Here is a 20,838-nt window from a genome sequence, read left to right as displayed (position 1 = left end):
GGCGAGAGCTTTAAATAAATTACCGCGGTTCAAATGTAATGTTGGCCGTGTTCGTGAGGGTTCGTTAAATTTGATGCCCTCGCACTGCCGTCGTGCGTCTCACCATCTGGCTCCTCCTCTGTAACAATAATCTGTCCAGTCCACGGAGCGATTGGTCCTCCTGTTCAGAGAAAATGTTTCCGTGAATGTTATTTTTGTTTGTTAACGAATACCAGATTAGTGTGTATATGCAGACATACACAGCTGCCACATTTTAACGTCTAGAATATTTAACATTGAACGTAACCGAACGGTGGGAGCTTGTTCTAAACTCATAATAGATTCACGAACAATTGTATTTTATTGAAGAAATAAAAACTTATCTGGAAAGATTGTCATATGCAAGGTGAAACAATGTTGGTCTGAAGTCATGAACTCTCATCATTTAAGAAATAAATCACTGACGCCTGAAACCCACACTCAACCGCAAGCACTCTGACCTATAGGCCACCTGGCCATCTCATGCAGAACCTACTTAACGTTCTGACCAACCCCTACTGGACAAATGTGAAAAAGAGCTTCATAGCTCATCGGATTCCTCCAGTATAAAAACATATTCTGATACTGAGAACCAAATGAGCATGGTGTTTTTTTGTTGTTGTTTGTGTGCAGTCATTTTTGACGAGACCGAGTCTATCAACTCATGAACTCACTACAGTCGAGAACCCGGTCCAAACCCAGGCGGGTGACACTCGTCTTTGAACCCAGGATGCCTGCGGTGCCGTCTCAGCGGCGCGACCTCTGAGCCACCCACCCGGCCACCGCGCGCCCCGCCTGACGGAGCCGGGCGCCTCTTTATACCCCCCGGCAAACACAGACGGCGGCCGTGCCTTTCATGCGCGCTCGGTCCAGCGGGTCGAGAGCTGCCGTGGGGATGGAGGCGCGCGACGGCCGGCCAATGCCCGAGGCGTTGACCCCGCGCACGCGGAACTGGTAGGATCGGCCCTCCACCAGCCCCGTCACGGGGTAGCGGGCAAACTTCACCGGTGTGTCGTTGCACTGCAGCCAGAGGTCCGTTCCCACCTCTCGCCTGGAGACAAAGGGAGGGGGCACAGGGTGCGTGCGAACCTTGCCAGCTGCTCCTTTATTATCACCAATACAATTGTTGCTATATTCTTGACTTTACCGAAAGAACCAAGAATATGAATCCCTGCAGTCACGAAAGCTTTCAATCACAATTGTTACCGTGAACAATTGTTACGAATTCAGCCGAAGTTGGGATGCAGAATCCTGTTGTCACGGCATTGGAGTGGAGCACCCAGTTCCGTGCCTCGCTCAGTAGAATCCGACGTGATGCAGTAAAAGCGTTTGACGATCCAGCGTTCGGGGATTCACTCCAGCCACTCGCATTTGACACGAATGTTTATGGTCCCTTTGAGCTTCATCTATTGATAAGCATATAAAAAATGGTCCGCTTGTGTCGTCTTAAGGGTAAGTAAGCCGTGTGCCCCTCTTCTGGATGCTATGTGACCTGTGTTCTGTGATGGGGTCTTTTTTATAGTAGCTAATCGCATTGGGCATATCCAAGTCTTTATTAAAAGGGCGTATCCCACCACTTTGGTGAATTTTCCCCATTGTCCGTGACCGAGTGCCTGTGACAACATCAGGCTGAATGTGTCAGGACTTTGAAGCTCATCAGGCTTGAGCCTGTATGGTGCTTGAATGGGTGGTCACGACGCACAAACACGCCGGCTTGTGGGGCTATGCAACGGGCAGCGGAGGACAGTGCAGCCAAATCCATGACTGTGGCGTAGTACTGTATAGTCCGACACCTATTCTCACTGCCTTCAACCCACACTGAGCGGCGTGGTGAAGCATGGTCAAATAAATACGCATCGGCATTGGAAGGCCCCTCATCCAGCAGTGGAGTGACAAAAGGGCTGCACGTGTGCAAATCGGTGCGCGAAAAATGTGAAGTGAAACGTGCGGTGATTGGTCGAATGCCACGCTGGTCGTGGCAGAGGCGAGGAGGGTACTTGTCGATGAAGAAGCCGATGATGGCGCTGCCGCCGTCGGCGCTCGGCTGCTTCCAGGTGATGATGATGTAGTCCTTGTTCACCTCCAGGCACTCCACGTCGAGAGGGGAGCCGGGGTAGCCCACCATCTCCCCATCTGTGAGCACCGGTCCGGCGGTGAGCAACCAGCCAGTGGAGGACATGCAACCCTGCCTGACTCGAACTTATGGCTTTCAAACAACGTTCATGAATATTGTTATGAAGGTGAACAGGGCATCAACGTGGCCACCAAATTGACAGTTCTTTCATGTTTGGTGTAGATCATAACATCAGTCACTTCCGTTTTCTAATCTGCGTTTCAGTCAAAGTCTTGAAAGCAATTAATGTTTACCTCCTTAATATTGCAATGAGATTTTGGCAGCCACTCGAAATCCAAACTGCGGTCTTCCAGATCAGGCTGCATTTCTTCTTTCAAGCTTTTGTCGCATGTTTCAATGCCTCAAGACGCCCGCAGTAGTGCATGGTGCAAAGCTTGAGAGGAGAAATGCTCAATACGTGGACTACCTCAGAAGACCACACTTGGATTACCCCCTGAATATTGTTTCTGGTCATCTAATTGGCAACTGAGCCATGTGCAGTGTCCCTTGTTGCAGCAGCATGGCTGTTTCTTTAAATGGATTCGGAAGAGCCTTTTGAGTGCTGTTTGTATGGATGGCACTGTTTGGGATTAAACTCTTGTTGCTGGACTATCACTCATGTCCGGAGCTTGGCTCGTTGCTGCTACTCCACTTGGCGTGAGCTGGGTTTGCCTCTGGGTACCCTCCTTTTATTTCCCTCTGGTGTCCCCTGTACCCTTTCTGGTGTTCACGTGTTTTTTATGTTCTCGCATTTTGAGATGCGATCTGCAGTAACGATGCCATATAAAATCAGATTATTATTGTTCTAAAAATGCTGTGGGCGAGACGCGATGGTGTGCGAGTCTTTCCGCGCACCTCTGACGAACAAGTAGGCGCTGTGCTCCTGAAACTGGCGGCCGGCTGTGACGCGGACCGTGTAGAGGCCCTCGTCTTCCTTGTTGACGTGGGGCAGCGTTAGCGTCGCCCGGCCCTCGTTGAACGTCACCTTCAGCCACTTGGAATCCACCAGCGGAACATCTGCCACGCGCAACGTAATCACAGGTGGTCACAGGTGGACATAGGTGATCATAGGTGGTCACAACGTGGTCACAGCAACGTAGCGTGGTTGGCATTGGGCCTTGTTCAAGGAATTAAATGTTGCCCCTTTGTGCCTGGCGTATGGGCCTTGGTGCAGTATCCCCGCCTGCAAAACTCGATAGCTATGCCTACGACAGGTGTCGTCCCTAGTGACGCATTTGTCTGGACAACAGTGCGCGATGTTTAAAAAAAAATCAGCTTGATTTCCCAATTCTATGCCGTTTGTGTTGTCTCCATCACGACATGAGTATCGAAACAGATTTCTTGCAAAACAGTGCAGCCTTCATGTTAGAAAATGGGCCACGGAAGTGGGTATGACAGAGCTACCTCTGAGATGCCTTCAAGTGACCTCTGATCCACACATTAAAGAGGAGCATTTTACCAGCTACTCTGCCATTGAGAATAATGTTCTCCCGGTGGTGCAAACAAACAATTTTAATTTTCAGAGCTGGAATTCAGCCAAATTAAATGCAGAAAGGCCATAATCTTTGCACAGTCACTAGCGACTGGGCGGAGATCATGAACTAGCTACACTTGAGAATCTGGCTTGATCACAGGCGGATGATGCCTGGGTTCGAACACGGAATCTCGGCCATGTCAGCGCTTGCTGCTTTGCTAAATATCTCCTCTGTTCGACGAATATCGCCGGCGTTCCCGCAACATTTTTATTCAATGATCTCTTTGTAGGCAGTGCACACAGCCTGACCCGTCTGTAATGCGGCGTAGGGCATCAATACAGGGGCTTCTCTCACAGGGGCGCGGGCCAGCGATGATGACCATGATTCATGGCGGTCTCTGTAAATGAGCCCTGGGGTTGTCAATATTACTGCGTAATTGGAAGCGCCGCTTGTAAAGTGTGTAATAGTGCGAGGACGATGAATGAATAATTTTCCATTTAGACACCACTGCATGCATGTTTAAAAAAAAAACATCCTAAGCCGTGTTAAAAGCTGTAGCGGCTGAATTGACTGGGATGCATTCGGGTGATGGTGATGCATCAACGCCGCCGTACAATAGGAGGGGGTGGGGGGTGGAGTGCCATAACCTTGATGGATTAGTGTTCTGGAGATGTGACTTTAAACTACAGAGATTTTTGCTGAATCCTCTCACTGCAGGTTAATTGCCTCCCCTGAACAGTGGCCCTGCACATGCCGACTGCATACTTTTTCAGATGTTTTTCCGTAAACAGTTTTTTTTACGCACACTTCACATGGCCTGTGCTTCGTTTGCAAATGCTGAACGCAGTCGGTGTGTCTGTGTTTGCGTATGACAGTCGAGGCCTTCGTGCATTGGCGGATTGAGAAGGGCTGGGATTTATTGTTTCTTTTAATATGCGTGTGTAATATATACCGGCCTGAGAAATTTTAATCAATTATCCAATTATTTGTTCCAGTGAAATAACATTTCAATACCAACATGCTTGCGTGAACAATACTGTGCATGCTTTATATATTGCCAATTTTTGGGGGGGCTGCGCTTTAAATAAAAAATATGAAACTTTATATTTATTAATCATCGTCACGACGACTAAAATCAATAATTTTATTGAAAAAGTAACTTTAGACTTTTCCTCCATCAAGTGATTTCTCCAAGACATTATCTCTCTTGTCTCATCACCCTGCACCCCCCTGCACCCCCCTGCACCCCCCTGCACACCTCTACAGCCCCCTGCACCCCCTCTGCACCCCCCTTGCAGCTCCCCATCCTCCGATCCCATTTCCCCGTCCCGTCTATCGTTCTCCCGACTGCTCGATCACAGCCGGAGAGCGACTCTCATTGTGTGCGTGGGCCTTCTGAAGGACGTGTTCCCTGCTGCTCTTCTTGTCCGTATTGTTGTCAAAAAGAAAAATAATACATTAATGACATTTAAAGGCATAAGACATCTAGAACGACTAATTTGCATTATTTTAAACAACCGGATATTTGTGTAGGCGATTCTGCGCTGGCATTGGGTGCTCACGCACAAATCACAAATAGCAGCGGCTTGAAAAGAAGAATGTATAACCGGTGATGTTTCTGGCAATGGCTCGTGCCTGAGGATTATGTTGAGAGAGGACAATGTGATGGTTGCAATTTAATGAGAGCGCTTGAGCAGAGATCCTTCTCAGAAGCCTCACGTCGGCAAAGGCAAAGCGATCCTGATTCGCAATTTTTGCAGCAACGCGACAACGTTCCAAGCGATTTTCAAGCCCGAACCGGATCACCGAGTTGGGCTCGTGTTGTGTTGTTGATGTGTTGTTGACGTTTTGTTGATGTGTTGTTGGCGTGTTGTTGGTGCTCGTGGCTGCGAATGCAGTCGCACGCCCTGCTGCTGGCTGGGGGGGTGTGAGGGGAGGTGGGTTGGGGGTGGTTTGTGCGGGGCAGTGGCTGGGCGATTGGGGGGAGGGGAGGGAGGCTGCTACAACTTACGGTTGCGTAGCCACTGCACGTCGGGCGTGTAGCCCTTGACAGGAGGGTGCAGCACCACGGTGGTGCCCAGGCTCAGGGTGTCGCCCTCAGTCCCGAAGGACACGTTGAACGGGTCCACCAGGTGCAAGCTCAGCTTGGAGGAGGCTGCCAGGAACTCCGCCACTGTCGGGCAGCGACACAGAGGGCTCTCTTCAGAGGGCATCAATCCCAGCTGCCACGCGCATCATCAAATCACTCCCCCAGCTGCTGCGCTGTCATCGTATTCGGTTGCAAAGCACTCCCTTGCCAACTGCCCAAACTACATACTTCCGACGCTTAGGCCCAGCATCAACATTTTCGTGGAGATTAAATATTAATGCTGAATTTATGACTTTGTCCTTCTCACATCTTATGAGCTAGCTTATGGGAAAGATAGCAAGGTGTTTCAATAAATATATGTGTGTACGTATGTGTGCATGCATGCAGAGATCCATCTGCAAGCAGCGCCACGGGAAAGACATTTCGAGGCTGCACCTTTTTCTGTTTCCTTTATCGCTGCCGTCAATATTCAGAGGCGAATCGATACACATCCCACAGTATGTATGTACGTTGAATTTCTTTTGCAGCGTATGTAGCCAACCGTGCTAATCGGAGGTGTTTATCCATCTCTGTGATCTGTTTTTGGGTTGTACCACGTGGCGCTGGGAGCAGAACGTCTGACATCATGGCAAACAACACGTGCTATGACCCAAAAAACACATCGGTGAGCAATACAGCACCACCGCGAGAACCTTCTGATTGATTGACTTTTGTGCCACTTTCTTTCAATTGTATTCCCACTGTGCTATGGGTGCCACGTCACGAGACAAAGAATCCATTCCGAACTCTTTGCAGAGCAATGCCACCTGTCATGTTCGAGACCAGCCATCAAAGATGCGGATTTTACAGAACTTCCTCTGAGATCCTTTCGAGTGACATCTGTTATGCACGTAGAGAGCAGCATTTTCTCTCACCCGCTGTGTGTACGTGAGTTATGTATAATACTTGACAGTAAACACATTTTTTTTTCTATTTTCAGGAGCTGGGATCTAGCGAAATTAAGTTATGGGGACCAATTTTAAAGTGATTGGTAAATCAACGTACAGCACCTAAGGGCACCATTTTTCCCACAGGCAGCTGCCTGGTTTAAAACATTCACGACCTCAGCAGCGCCAGCTCAGCACTGTGACCTTTGAGCCATCTGGGGCACCCACCGACCACGAAAACCCTACGCAGTAGTTTGCGCTTAATTCTTACTGTCAAACGGCAACAGTTTTCCAAGAGGAAACATGTCATCTCTCAATTCGCCCTTGAAGCCTGCAAAAAACACGCACACACAGACAACGTGACAATATTAAGGCATGCGAACAACATAATAACTTGTAATGCATCGCACAGTCGTCGCTCTCGTAGAGAGAGAGAGAACGACTCAGATACGCGAGGAGGAGGAACCACAGATAAGTGACAAGGCAGCAGCCACGCGATGAGCCAGCACCAACAATCGCCCAGGCTCTGCGCTCCTCTACATAGTAAGGTGTTTCTATTCATGATAAAGGTTTTTGGGTGAGATCACGATATAACCCAAAAAACCTTCATTATGAATAATATTGGTCGCGAAAGCCTACGTGTCAAGGTGTTTTTAGCCAATAAAGGAGCGTTTGCACGTGGGACGAAACCGGTACACCCGGAGCAAACCCACGTGTGTGAGGGGGAAACTCTCATCCCAAGCGCCGGTGTCATCAATGGCTACGGCCACGATGGGAGATCTAGATCCTAGGTACATCGGTTGTACGTAGGCGTGCCAGGAGACTGCGCCCACCCGCCCGCCCGCCGGAGAGTTTGGGACTCACGCTTCACCACGAGCGACGCCACGGTGGAGCTCTGGCCCTTGGCGTTCATCGCGGTGGCGCTGTACTGCGCCGTGTCGTCGAACTCGCAGCTGAAACAAAACCACGCGGCCGTTTGGTAGTTGTAAAAAAAGGCAAAGGTGCAGCCCCGCAATATCCTCCGGTGGAAAAGCCTCCACTCGAGGGAGCTCTACAGAGCTCGAGGGTATGAGGGGAACTCTTCCACGCGTGTAAGAGGTGGGAGTACAAACACTCTACCCCACCACATGCGACCCGCGAACTGTGCTGCACCCATTTAGAGCGGAACGTTGTTTCAAAACCGTCGTGCCGGAAGATCGAAGTGGTGACCTTTGCATTGCATGTCCAGCGCGCTAATAATTATACCGTGACAGCTTCCTGATTTGATGAAGTTTGAGAAAGTATGGTCAGAATACTGTTCCAGTATCCAGACAAATGCATTGGGTATTGTTAATAGTGGCCCACACCTGTTATCCAGCACTTTGCAGGCAGGGGTTGGTGGATCATGCAGGCTTGTGAAATTACCAACTCTTACGTGCTGTGAGGTGGCTATGATGTAGCAGTGCAGTGAACTTCTGATAGTGAATTCATCTTTGTGGAAATTGGAGCATTATCTCTTCTTATGCAGGGGTAGTCTCTGCTCAGTCTCGTTTCCTCGCACACTCAAAACACCTCGCTCATGGAATGGGCCGAGCATCCCAATAACAGGATCCTGAAAAGATAATCTTGAGACTCGGTGGGGCATTCCAAAGTAAACGAATTACATTATATTCATATTCTTAATTTTACATTATATTCGTTGTTTGTCGTCATTAATTCTTGCATCTGAGAATCCTGCATGGATGTGGTTCGTCACACGTTTGAACCCTTCTCGTAAAATCCACTCGATGGCTTCTTCGCTTTTAGTTCACACAGTGGTGCTTCTCATCACCTTGTTAGGACGATTACATCCCATACGGTGGCAGCAGAACATTGAAGGGAGTTATTGCCAAGGGACAGAGCAAGGCTTGCTTGGTCAATTCAAATCCAGTCTGGCGTTGGCTGACCCAGTAAATTTGGCTGACCCAGTGAACGTCTCCGGGTTCTAGTTTTTTCAGCGAGGCCATTGCGGTATAACTCCTCAATATCCGTGTTGCTGTGTGGCAGAAAACATCACTGATCCTTTTGCCCTTGACGTTATGTCTCACGCTCATGCTTGGGAATTATTTGTTTGTGCATAATAGGAATTTGGAAGCTATTCCACATATCGGGATTTGGAAAAAAAAAACGCAGATAATAGGAAGAATATTAGTTCTTGCAGATATTACGGCTCCTGCAGATAATATGATTCCCAGGCAATAGGTTAACAAATGAGAGTTCTACTAAACCTACTCGACAAGGGATTGGCTGCAGTGTATCGGAGACCACTCACTTGTATATGTCCAGGGTGTGAACGCCAAACTTGTTCACAACTCGGTATTTCTCAGGCTTGAGACTGACGTCAATGGGGACCATGTTTTTATACCTAATGATGACACACACACACAGACACGATTGCAATTCATTATGCATATTTTAACAAAACGACACTACAGCACTTATGCAATGTATTTAAACATGTATTTTTCATATTAACGATACTGTTTCATTTATGCTTTTGCGCATGTTGCTGGCCTGGTAATGTCTATAATGGGTAGAGTGTCACTTTCTGAGATTATAACAACATCGATTCTGCTAATGGACTTTTGACAGCACAGTCCAGGCACGGGACTCGTAGTTTGTGTTCTGTAATGCTCGCAAATTGGAACGTATCATACCCCAGCTAAAGTGATTGAAATAGCTCCCAGCGATGCCACACATTTCTCAGAAGTCATTAGTCACTGCCTGCTAAATATGCCGTGATGTCACGGAGAAGTATCTTCCGTGACCTCTTTAAGGAAACGTAAGAGAAGAAGCTCTACCTGACATCAGACTGAACACTTATTTTTAGTGGGAACACTAAGAATAAAATCACAGCTTAAATCTGCCTGGGGCGGAAACTTGCTTTCTTAAATTCTCTCCCATTGGAGATGTGGAAACTTGGCACAGTGACAGCCTTCACGGCGAATACGAAGCAAATTCGTCTGCTGCTTTGGCGCAACACACTGTGAGGCCGACGTTTAAAATAAATGCGATGATGAATGGTGATGAGAGCCAATGCAGGCCGATAATGGCGTGTGAGCGATGATGTCAAACACAATGTGCGATGATGATGATGTTGAAAGTAATATAAGAGGAAGACAGAGGCCTCAAGAGTCAGAACACGAAGCTGACACTGCTCAGAGCCTGGGTGAGAATCTGCGCAGCCTGAGCGGACATCCACAGGGGAGTTGGAGCAATCGAATCAGCTTGCGTGAAGGTGCTCCATAGATCGTTACATCCAGTACCATGGAGAAGCCTCCATCGACAGGTGGATAAATCACGGACAACGACGACGATGACGACACAATAATCATACAGAATGCCACGATCCTATTGATGACGATGACAATGATGACGACAATAATCATACAGAATGTCACGATCCAATTGATGACGATGACAATGATGACGACACAATAATCATACAGAATGTCACGATCCAATTGATGACGATGACAATGATGACACAATAATCATACAGAATGTCACGATCCTAATGATGACAATGATGACGACACAATAATCATACGGAATGTCACGATCCTATTGATGACGACAACACAATGATCATACAGAATGTCACTACTGATGACGATGATGATGACGGCGACGATGATAATGCGCGTCACCGTTGTCAACGTCATGTCCCTCACGCTGCCACCCTGCAGCACGTCCAGCCCATCGCTCTCGGCCCCCTCTCCCACTGCCACTCGGCGTGGATGAGCGACATTTGTTCTATCCCCCATCCCCACCGTGTGACGACCGCTCACGATCAGTGCTGGATGAAGCCAGTGCGGGGCCTGTAGCATGTGATGTTATAAAGGGGCCATAAATAAATAAATAAACACACCGATATGAAAACGCATCTTTTTTTTACTCGCATAATAAAGTAATTGTATTTGTTTCATTTGTTATACGGCCATATAATACAACAAATCGCTAACCTTAAACACCCGGTCGTTCGTAAAAGTTGAAGGCAGTATAATACTATAGTAATAGAGCAAGTGCAGAATCACTGAACCGGAATTGATAGCTTGAACGCATTTAGCGCGGGGGCCCTTGAAAGTATGTAGCAGCTACACGTGTAGCAGTTACTCGTGTCGTAGCTACACGTGTAGCAGCTACACGTGTAGTTTATGCCGGGCTTGGGTAGGAATGTCGGAGGGGAGAATCTGGCAAGGCCTAGCTACGTGTGTGGCAGCTACGTGTGTGGCAGCTACACGTGTATAGTAATAGAGCAAGTGCAGAATCACTGAACCGGAATTGCTACGAGCATAATCCGGCACTGCTCGCGAGCGGGGCCGACGTGGCGCTCACCAGGTGACCACGGGCTCGGGCCAGCCGTGCACCGTGCTGCGGAACTGCACGCCGCTGCCCTCCCACACGGTGTGCGAGCGCAACTTGATGGTGAACTCGGGCGCGTGCAGCTTGCTGTCCACGTTCATGCGGTGCTTGAACTGAGCCCTCTGGTGGATCTGTCGGCGGAGACGAGCGGTTGTTCGCCCGTGCGCTCACGAGTCAAATCAAATCGTCCCGCGCGTTTCGCACGAGCGCCTTTGATTCGACGACTCGCGACGTCGCGGAGAATGCGAGCGACAAAATGAATACGCGGACAATACATCTGGGATCTATATTTAAAAAAAAAACACACAGTACTCTTTTACTTGATGACGTGGAGGAGGCGGGCGTATTCCCTGCTTATTGATGTTCTTAGTGATCAGGTGATCTTCTCCGCGACTATGCTACTGATATTGTTGTGCTGTGTATTGAAGAGTTTTATATCAAATCGAGGACATAATCTAACAAACAGAGAGAGAGAGTCCTTGCCTATAAACGTCCAGCAGCTCACCAGCATTGGTTCAAGCAAGGCTGACTGCTGATGTGACCCTGCATGTTGAAACCAGTCCGGACTTTGCTCGCGTTTAACCAATGCTTATGAAATGATGCGCTCCCAGAAGGCCGTGTGGCCGGTGTGTCAGGGTCAAACACGTGAAGGCAGCGTCTTGCCTGCTTGTTAGAGTCCAAGATGGCAAGTGAAGACTGAACGTCGACACCGATCCCCAGTTTGCTTATTTGAACCATTGCTGCTGGATTATATTGGTTTGGAAGTGCCATAGGCCGGGTGGCCTACAAGGTCATTCGTATTTATGTGGACAGGCAAGCAGGGGTATACTTATTTACATATTTATGTAATTGTTGTACCGCATTCTGCTTTTACTTGCTTCTTCACTCACGACATGTTCTCCTGCTCGCTCGTCGACTGGAGTACGTGGCATGTGACAGTGGCCACAGCCGTGGCAAGAGGCGTACTGGATGTGGTGTGCCGGGTGTGGTTATTCATGTTGACAGCGGGTGCCGCCACCCAGCCCGTAGCCCTGGGGTGGGGGGGGGCTGGAGGTGAACGAACCCCCATGCTGAAGGTCCAGCCCCTCCCCCCCTTGCTAAATTCTGATCGCCAAGTCGTACGATACTTGGTACAATATTTGATACAATATTCAGCACCAGTGACAGCTGTCATTCAGCCGTTCCTCGTACACACAACGTTTGAGAGCAGACTGCACGACAGACTCATTCTCTGTTTAAAGTTTGTTGACAACGTCGGTTGTGTTGTGTGCCCCCCCACCCTCCCCCGCCCCAAGGCCACCTTTCTCTCGAGCTCCACGCGCTCCGCCTTGTAGCGCGCGCTGTCCAGTGTCGTCTGGAGGGTTTGCTGCACCGTCTCGGAGCCTTGGGCCAGCAGGGAGCGGCGAGCCAGGTAGGACGTCGTGTCCCTCATGAGATCATCCTCCAGCTCCTGCACGCCAAAGGTCTCGCCCCTGGTCCCACGGTCACACGTATTGGGTGGTCACCGGTTTTTAGTAGATTTAATGTATATCTTACATTTCATTGTATCCGATTGTGCTATGGACATCGTGCCATGAGGTGATGAATCAATTCTCGCAGAGCAGTGCAACTCTGCCTGGGTTGGGGAATCGAGGATGTCACAGAGCTGCCTCTGAGATCCCTTCAAGTTACTTCTGGTCCATAAGGTAGGGGGCAAAACTTCCCCTGCTGCTCTGCTTATGAGAGCAAAGTCCATTGCATGGCAGTCAAACCAAAACCATAATTGTCAAAGCTGGGATTTAGCGAAATTTAGCTTAATTTAACAAGATTTGTTTGTGCGTGCAGTAATTGGTAACTGAGCCGAAACCATCAACTCTTGAAAATGTGATTTTATCACCGGTGGCTCCTTGAATTTGAACTCAGGACCTCAGTGGCACCAACTCAGCATTCTGACGTCTGAGCCTGGCCACATCAGAGAAACACGAACTTAATCGATTATTATCATATTCGCTATTTGGAAGAAAATAAGTAAAGACATCTGTCCTTGACCAATTGGCCAGCAGTCACAAAAGTCGTTGAATAATGCTGCCTGAACTGGCTGGGCCAGGTGCACAGCAGTCCTCTAAGTGCTTGTCAAAAAATGTATGAACAAATAATAATGGAGCGTCCGCTTGAATGAGACGGAACCAAACAGTGCAGAAATATATAGCGGCTACAGATGCAACCTGGCACAACCAGGAACTCCAATCGTCACACTGGGTCATTCGGATTAGTACGTGGGGCATGAAATGCATCAAATGCCATGGTGGGTTCTTTTTTAAGGGGGTGCTTGAATATGAACCATGGTGGCACGGAGCAAGCAAAGCAGTGCCAAGTGTGTCCCGTGACACCGAACATGCGACTCTGCAAAGTGGGTTTGAGCACGGTAATGACTACGGGGGCGATATTTCACACATTCGCGGAATGTGTGCTGTTTGCCCTCCATTCGGCATCCTTAACCTTGACAACTTGCCGAATGGGCACAGCGATTGTGGTTAAGGCCGCGACAATGCCAAGCCACACAGACCGTACTGAAAATTCTGGTCACACTGTTGGGGCCTGTCGGGAGAGATGGATGAGGCCACATTTCTTCACCATATTTAACCGCAGAAGCCACTGCGCGTGCGTAGGGCAGCGTGGCAAGGTGATGGCTTGACAGAGATTAACGACAGCGGCGGGTGTTGGCTTACGGGATATGTATTGAAGACCTCCTGATTCGAGCGAGTGGAAAATTAGTCGTTCACGAACTACGTTTTGACAAGCGCAAACAGCGTTCGTATACATGAGTGTGTGCCGTCCCTCACACGTAGATATTAAATTAGTGTAACCTCGAAAAAACAATATAGAGTGCTGGGAATAACTTTTATAAAAAAAATACTTGTATCCCTTAGGTAATGATGAGGATGATATTCTAAGCATTTGGGTTTGTCTCGTGAAGTGATCATAGCGCTGCTGATGGTGGTGTCTTGCTGCGTGCTGCACCTGCTATGGTAGACTGGAATGACGCTGTGTCGTGAAGTGATCATAGTGCTGCTGATGGTGGTATCTTGCTGTGTGCTACACCTGCTATGGTAGACTGGAATGACGCTGCTGCAGTAGCAGTCGTCCGCCTGCCCGTACGAGGAGTATCCGCCATATTTCCGCGCGACGTAGTCGTCTTTCGCCTCTTCCTTGATCTCGCTTAGCGTGGTGGAGGAGGTCAGTCTGCGAGGTAGAAGGGTTGTCACGTCACAGCGTTGCGAGGTCACATCGCCTCTCCGTGGTTCAAACGCGCGTTGAGGTGACGATTAGCCCCGTTGTGACTTGGCTCTCCAACACACCGGTGTGCTGTACTAGTGACGAATTGGCATGTTCTGTTTACGTGACAAACCTTACTAGTTGGCTGTGTCGGGTGGTGGTGAGTTAACGACATAGATACTTACGAGATCTAACCCAAAAAAAACTGGATGATAACGCAAATTTTCACGGTTTCTGAATTTGCATCGCGTAGCCACACTAATTCGTGCATGCACGTACATTTTAAAGCATATTTAATTTTTACGTTTAATTCACTTTTTTAGACAATTGCAAGATTTATGCTTTGCATTCAGGTACTCTGCACAAACACTCAGTATTTAGTGTGACCGAAGTGAACCATGACAAGCCTCTACATTCGAGTCTTCAGAGAGACGCATTAGCAGGCAGGAAAGTTTGAGGATCGTTTAAAATGGCAAGATGTATTGCAGAGATAAACAGACAAGATATGAATGCATTTTTGTTCATAACGAATCGATGTCGTGTGTTGTGAGCATAACATTGAAAGTGTGAGCACATCTTCTGGGAGCAATACTTCATTTATATATTCATATATTTCACAATTCTCTCCGCACAGTCAGATGTTGTTGCGAAAATGTCGAGGACAAATGAACGGCCTTGCAACAAACAAAAAAACGTCACTTAGCGCACCTTTAATGGGCCTGCTGGCAAATAATTTGCACATTTTTCCAATAAACGTAAGTTGGCAGCACAAAGTGGAACCGTAACGCCGCTTGACAAATTGCACGTTGTTGTAATTCTGTTTTTCGGTTCAACCTGCATGCCTGTGGTGTCCATATTCACGGCACAAACAAACGTAATGATAACATATAGCAATGTAAAATATTTACATTAAAATATTTTATATTTGGAATAGCAAATTGCAGCTCTGTGGTCATTGCACTTCTGGATGAAGGTCTAACCACGCTGTCCCACCCTATGGGTGCTGTTTAACTATACTTCTCCCAGCTGGTCAGGGAGGGTTGGTGGAGTGAGCGAGCCCACTGATGTTAGCCATGGCCAGGAATCAAACTCAGATAATCAGCTTAATGGTGCAATCATGTGTGAACCATTGTGCCGCCGGAGATGGAAGCATCTAAATGACATGTCATTTAAATACATAATGTATATCTAAATTATGCACTTCATAGCAAGTGGTTAGTTGTATCCGTATTACATACACTCCAGCAATTTGTACACTGAATGTATTTTGCCCTTCTCCGATTGAGTTCCTGACTAAAGTAAAGCAACGCCGTTTGTTAAAACGCCTGCGAAGGTTTGCGTCTGCACAGTGCATTACCCGGTGTACTTGTTGCTGGACCGGGCCGCGAACGTCGACTGTGCCAGCTGTGAGGAGGAGGAGGAGGACTTGCTGTGGTGCGACGCGGCAGCCGAGTGAGCCTGCGAGCTGTGCTGCAGGGAGGCATCGTAGCCCGTCTTCTGCAGGAGATGCAGCGACATGTGGCCTCCCCGTGAACTCCGCTCTCTGTCCAGATGAATACTGTTTGTAAGAGATTTGCATTTTTTTTTTTACTCAAAGTGAGATTTCCTGCTCAAATGAGCACCGAGGTGATCCCCAAACTCCTATTTATAGCCCTGGACGGAGGCAAGTCTCTCCATAAGACAATCACTCTTGACTTCCTCACAAAGTGGTACCTGTATTATCGACCCTGAAAGGATGATGGGCTGGCTGAATCTACCACCAAACCAGGATTTGACTGCGAACCACTCGAATCACCGCTGAGCTACCTGGCCAGATGTATCTGTAGGGCAAACAAATTCCTTAGCAACTCAAAGTGCCGTACATCTCATCTAATCTTAACCATTCCGATGCCATGCTGCTGTGCTGCAGGTTAGCCGAGGGGCACCCACAGCAGCAGCTCCCCAGTGGAAGCTGACCCAGTGCCGGCACAAGGTTTGCGAATGGACACTCCGTGAGTTGGTCCCTCTGTGCCACACGGATAATAACAATATGGGCAGCATGCAGAGGCATCACACAGGACGTTAGGGCGGCGGTGATGCTGGTCCATTTTGGGTCCTAAGCAAATATCAATTTTAGCCCCCCCCCTACAAATGTTGTTTTTAAACGCAGTTGCTGAACACTTGGCCCAAAGGCCCATAAGGTCAAGCAGGCAGCAACAAACAGCACCATAAAATTAGCAATAGTTACAAATCACAACTTTTCTTGAATGAGCAAGCGTATGAGACCCAAAATCCTGGCGAGATTACGGAAGCGCTATAGATGAAGGTTAGAGATGTAGTTAGATAGGATAAATGTAGGCAAACCGAGATGTAGTGAAATAAGACTATTGAGATGCAGAGAAGGTGAGAGAGATTGATTGGCATTTGTATGTTCATTATCTTCTTACGTTCATGAGGATTTTTATTTGAAATTATATCTCATTGCATCCATATTTTAGTCATGACTAACGGAGACCCTTGAGCCGCTTGAGTGCCCTGAGCTCTGGTTGCTTTGCTTGTGCCGAGCGCCACCACAGCTCCTCGCCGACCGCGCGTGCCGATGTTTCAGGTGGGGCTTGCGACGACATCATGAGCCAAAATGTTGCACGTGAAGAGTTTAAAATGCGTGGATTTGTGTTATTTAGTTTCACGCTTGAAGTAGCCTACATCACCACAACATCAGCAACATCAGCAACAGCCGCAACAAAAAGACTGCGATCAAACGTGGCGGCACACGCCAGAGCCGATAAACCTCTCTCCAATCATTTCACAAAAGGGAATCTCTACGAGCAGAAAGCCTTTGAGGGTTTTTTAGATATACCATTAGCGGAATAAATTATACGTCTGTCAATCGGTAAGCTGTAAAAAACACACCCGACGAAGTGATCGTTCTTGTGATACAATCACTGACAGCCGACGCTCTTGTGACTGCTGCTGCCTCAATGGAGCAGGGTGATTGGGCTGCCGTGGACATTCGGTGCTCCGGCACGACAGTTGTGGAAGGGATCACCCAGAAATATATATTTTTTACAGTACTCGGAACGACAATTCAGTAAAGTTAAGACTGACTGAACGATATTATTTTCAGGTAGCCTTAATAAAGTGGACACAAACGAGAGAAATATGGAGCACAGTTTAGCTTTCAAAGATTTTGTTTATTTTCGTTTGTCGAGTTTATTGTCTAGACCAGCGGTGCACGTGCTGGGGTCCGCAGGTCACCGGTGTTCCGCTAGGCCGCGGGAAGCGATCCGTGGAAGTGTCGCAGATGCTACGACGTTTTATCGGTGTGTGGTGGTCCACGAAAATAGTTTGAAGGTCGACAGTGGGGCGCGAATCCAGAAACGATGGGAACCGTCGGATTATACCGGGTCGCTTGTGGTCCGCAACAGTCACTTCCTCGCTCAGTGATTATCTCTGAAGCCACTTCGTGTTGCTGCCTCGAGATGCAGCGCTGCACGGGAGGCGCGGTGTGCATCACACATGATGACATTCATATAATAAACGAGATACAAGTGCAGTTTATCGACAAGACGATGTGACGGCCTGCTCTGTGGGAATTAATTAAGGATTAGCGCGATTGGCTTTGTACGGTGAAAGAGCAGTTATACGTACATATAATCTGTCTCGTTGTGTTAGGAGAGAAAATTACATATGGCCCAAACCGAACGCCAGTGGCATGCTGAGACGCATTCGCTGATAGGGCGCCGTGGCCCCGACACTGTTGATGCACTCGCTGCTGTGATGTATACATGGTGACGGCAGCGAGTGCCCTGCTTAGGACCAGGCTGCTCAAATAGCCGGCTACATTGCATTGTCAGCACGAGTGGCTGGGAGGAACCCAGTGCTGAGTGTTGTTACCTCTGCACCAGTTTTGAATGTATATTTTGAACATGCAATGATGCCACTAGTATGAGAGTCAGTTGATTATTACTGCAGTGTTATTATACATTCCAGTGTATAATCATGCGATTGCCTTGGAAACTTTTAATTTTTCTAAGTTCTGTGCAGTGCTATTTTTAATTGTTCTTCTTAATTCCATTCGAGCTTCGGGACGTCTTTTATATTTGATACCAAGTAAGAGATATTGGTCATGATGATTTGCGTTGTGGCCAAGCAGTGCAACTCCCAAAACATAATTATATTCTATCATTACAAACCTTCAATGGGAACCGGATACATCAGCAGAGGGCCCACCGTGTCACTTCACAAGGCAATTGACCTCTGATACATTTTTGTTTTAAAATATTTTGGTAGGGCCCACACCGTGACAATTTGATGAATAGTTTCCGTGCAGGGTCACGATTCAATACTATAATCGATTTTCACCCTTATTAACCTTGTGGTGAATATAACGGCCTGTAGTGGCTGTCGGGATCATGTAAATCGTTTAAGCACACCCACATAACGGTATACACATTTAAAAATCATGAATTGTTACACAAGCGATTGCATGCATGCGTCGTTCCTCTTCTACATTGTTCGCTAATACTTTACCAACCATTGCACTCTGGAAAAAAAAACAACCACCCTCACTTTATAAATACAGCGCATGCAAAGCAATCATCTCACTTGCAACATTGCCATTTTTACTTTCATTACAAAGTGTCTGACAGACAGCCCTTAGCCATATCACTGTTATCAGTGGGCTGACGGCAAGAGATTATGTAGGGTTATGCAGATGCTTGCTCGCAGAAAGTCAAAGTGATTTCCTGCTCAAATGGGCATTGAGTCGATGCTCAACTCCCGTTTACAGCCTGAGAGAGCGGTTAAAATTCCACATTCCTCTGCCAGCTGAGAGTCTCTCCAACGGACAACCACCGTTGACTTCCCCACAAAGTGGTACTAATTTTATCCGCCCCAAGCGGTGGGGGTGTTGACGGGCCGAGACAACTCGTTAACAAGGATTGGAACTCGCAACTTTCCGATCGCGAGCCGCCTCGCCCTAGCGCCGAGCCAACCGGGCCTGCAGCAGACGGTGTCACGGCGCACGGAAATTAACCCAAAGCAAGTCCCGGAGGAGAGGCCGCTGAGCCGCACAGCTCATTTTACCTTTGCAGTGCCTTGAGATCGCCCGCGACGATGCGGGACGTGGAGGAGTGAGGAAGAGAGAGAGAGGATTGTTTGGTGGCAGCTCTCAGACACACGGCCCCGCTCTCTACCCCACGACTGGCTGAGTCGCACGGAGACTCGGGACCAAAAATAGCCCCCAGAGACTGCATTTAAACCACCCTCCTTGTGTCCATTTATGGCCTGGCTATAAATATCAAGTAAATCAAACGTTCAAAAAAACTGAATGTAAACTCAGCAAGAGGTGACGTGTGGCGTTCTCGTTGAAAAGAGATTTTGGAAAAAATGTAAGTGCTGATTTAGGGGAAGACAGAAAAACGTAAAGCAGCCAGAACTGCACACGAATGTATTTTTGTATTTACAATGCTGACAGGGTGAGGCCCACTGCGGCTGTTATGTTTGGGAAGCCTCCAAAGCTTGTCCGTCTACTTGAACATTTTCATTGCAAATCAATTTTTTTAATTGCAATAACTGCAAGTTTACTTCCTTTTTGAAACCATATTCAACTACTGTATATGTAAAATTATAAAAGTGCAGCCCTGAAATTACTTACTGACGCCACTGCTGGTGGAAAAAACCTCCACTGGCAGGATCTCTAGATGGCACTTGGCCTACTCTTCCACACTGGCCAGACGTCTTGGAAGAGATGGGAGTACCCATACTTTACCCCACCGCACAAAACCTCGTGCACGACTGTGTACCTAAGTATATCAACCATTATATATGAGCAGCAGGGAAGATGGGCAGCACGCATTGATTCTCGATAAAGGGCTCACAAAGTGAAGGGGCATTGTGTCTTGCACAGTATATCAGAAAGGAGATTAGAGCGATGTACGGCAAGGGTCACCTTGTTTGTTGTTGTGCCCATTTGTCAACACGCTGGGCCCGCATGGAGTGTGCCTCGCGTACGTCTCTTTAACAATGGAGGTTTAAAAATATACAAACTCAAGTGACTCATTCTCCCGACGGAGGGCTCGTCGCTCGCCGTGCCGGTGAAAGCAGCAGCGGCACACAAGCCAGCTGCTGCACGCGTGCGGCACTCGACCGGCACTTTACCCTTGGCCGTGGCAAGGAGCACCACACACACACACATCTCCCCCTGACAGTGATGTAGAGGCACCTGCTGTGCTGCCCTACACACCTACAAACAGAGACACCGCCACCGACCCCGATTCTCCTCGTAGATATTGGGGAAAGTGTTGTCAGCGTGCAGCTGGCAAGGGTGTAAACTAATACCAGATAGCGTCGCGCTCATTACACACACAGTGTCCGCCACAAATGAACCGCGATACCTCGATGCTGATCTCGCCAGCAACGAGCATGAACCAAGGCCGTAGCCATGGAGTCAACATTGGGGGGTGGGACCAAACCTTCCAGGGTGTCTGGGGGGTCTCAACCCAGCAAAAAATATCTACATTTTAAAACTAATTTCCTGCCTAAAAAATAAAAAAATGCACTTACACATGGGATGGACTTTTTTTTTTTTACAATAAT

At 48.0% G+C, this 20,838-nt stretch overlaps 1 protein-coding gene across 2 annotated transcripts in view; it reads right to left on the bottom strand.

Annotated features, from left to right (window-relative positions):
* Nucleotides 1–19,479, bottom strand: part of MYOM1 (myomesin 1) — a 40,557-nt gene extending 21,078 nt beyond the window's left edge. Inside the window, exons 1-13 of one of the 2 annotated variants that reach the window (XM_076069994.1) lie at nucleotides 19,327–19,479; nucleotides 15,617–15,817; nucleotides 14,086–14,226; nucleotides 12,305–12,476; nucleotides 10,978–11,135; nucleotides 8,912–9,004; nucleotides 7,486–7,574; nucleotides 6,893–6,952; nucleotides 5,618–5,779; nucleotides 2,987–3,148; nucleotides 2,016–2,151; nucleotides 870–1,069; nucleotides 104–160 (exon numbers count right to left, since the gene is read on the bottom strand). In XM_076069994.1, the coding sequence (XP_075926109.1) occupies nucleotides 104–160; nucleotides 870–1,069; nucleotides 2,016–2,151; nucleotides 2,987–3,148; nucleotides 5,618–5,779; nucleotides 6,893–6,952; nucleotides 7,486–7,574; nucleotides 8,912–9,004; nucleotides 10,978–11,135; nucleotides 12,305–12,476; nucleotides 14,086–14,226; nucleotides 15,617–15,777 (1,591 nt within the window). In that variant the 5' untranslated portion in view covers nucleotides 15,778–15,817; nucleotides 19,327–19,479. The remainder of the gene's footprint in view (nucleotides 1–103; nucleotides 161–869; nucleotides 1,070–2,015; nucleotides 2,152–2,986; nucleotides 3,149–5,617; nucleotides 5,780–6,892; nucleotides 6,953–7,485; nucleotides 7,575–8,911; nucleotides 9,005–10,977; nucleotides 11,136–12,304; nucleotides 12,477–14,085; nucleotides 14,227–15,616; nucleotides 15,818–19,326) is intronic. The other variant, XM_076069995.1, reaches the window with a different exon arrangement.
* Between the last annotated feature and the right edge of the window lie 1,359 nt (nucleotides 19,480–20,838).

This window comes from Petromyzon marinus, chromosome 27, assembly GCF_048934315.1.
Source record: "Petromyzon marinus isolate PM22_M1 ecotype Great Lakes invasive population chromosome 27, UKy_Petmar_22M1.pri1.0, whole genome shotgun sequence".
Lineage (NCBI taxonomy): Eukaryota > Metazoa > Chordata > Hyperoartia > Petromyzontiformes > Petromyzontidae > Petromyzon > Petromyzon marinus.
The sequence above is the reverse complement of the archived record's forward strand: the minus strand, read 5'-3'. Positions and strand labels throughout refer to the sequence as shown.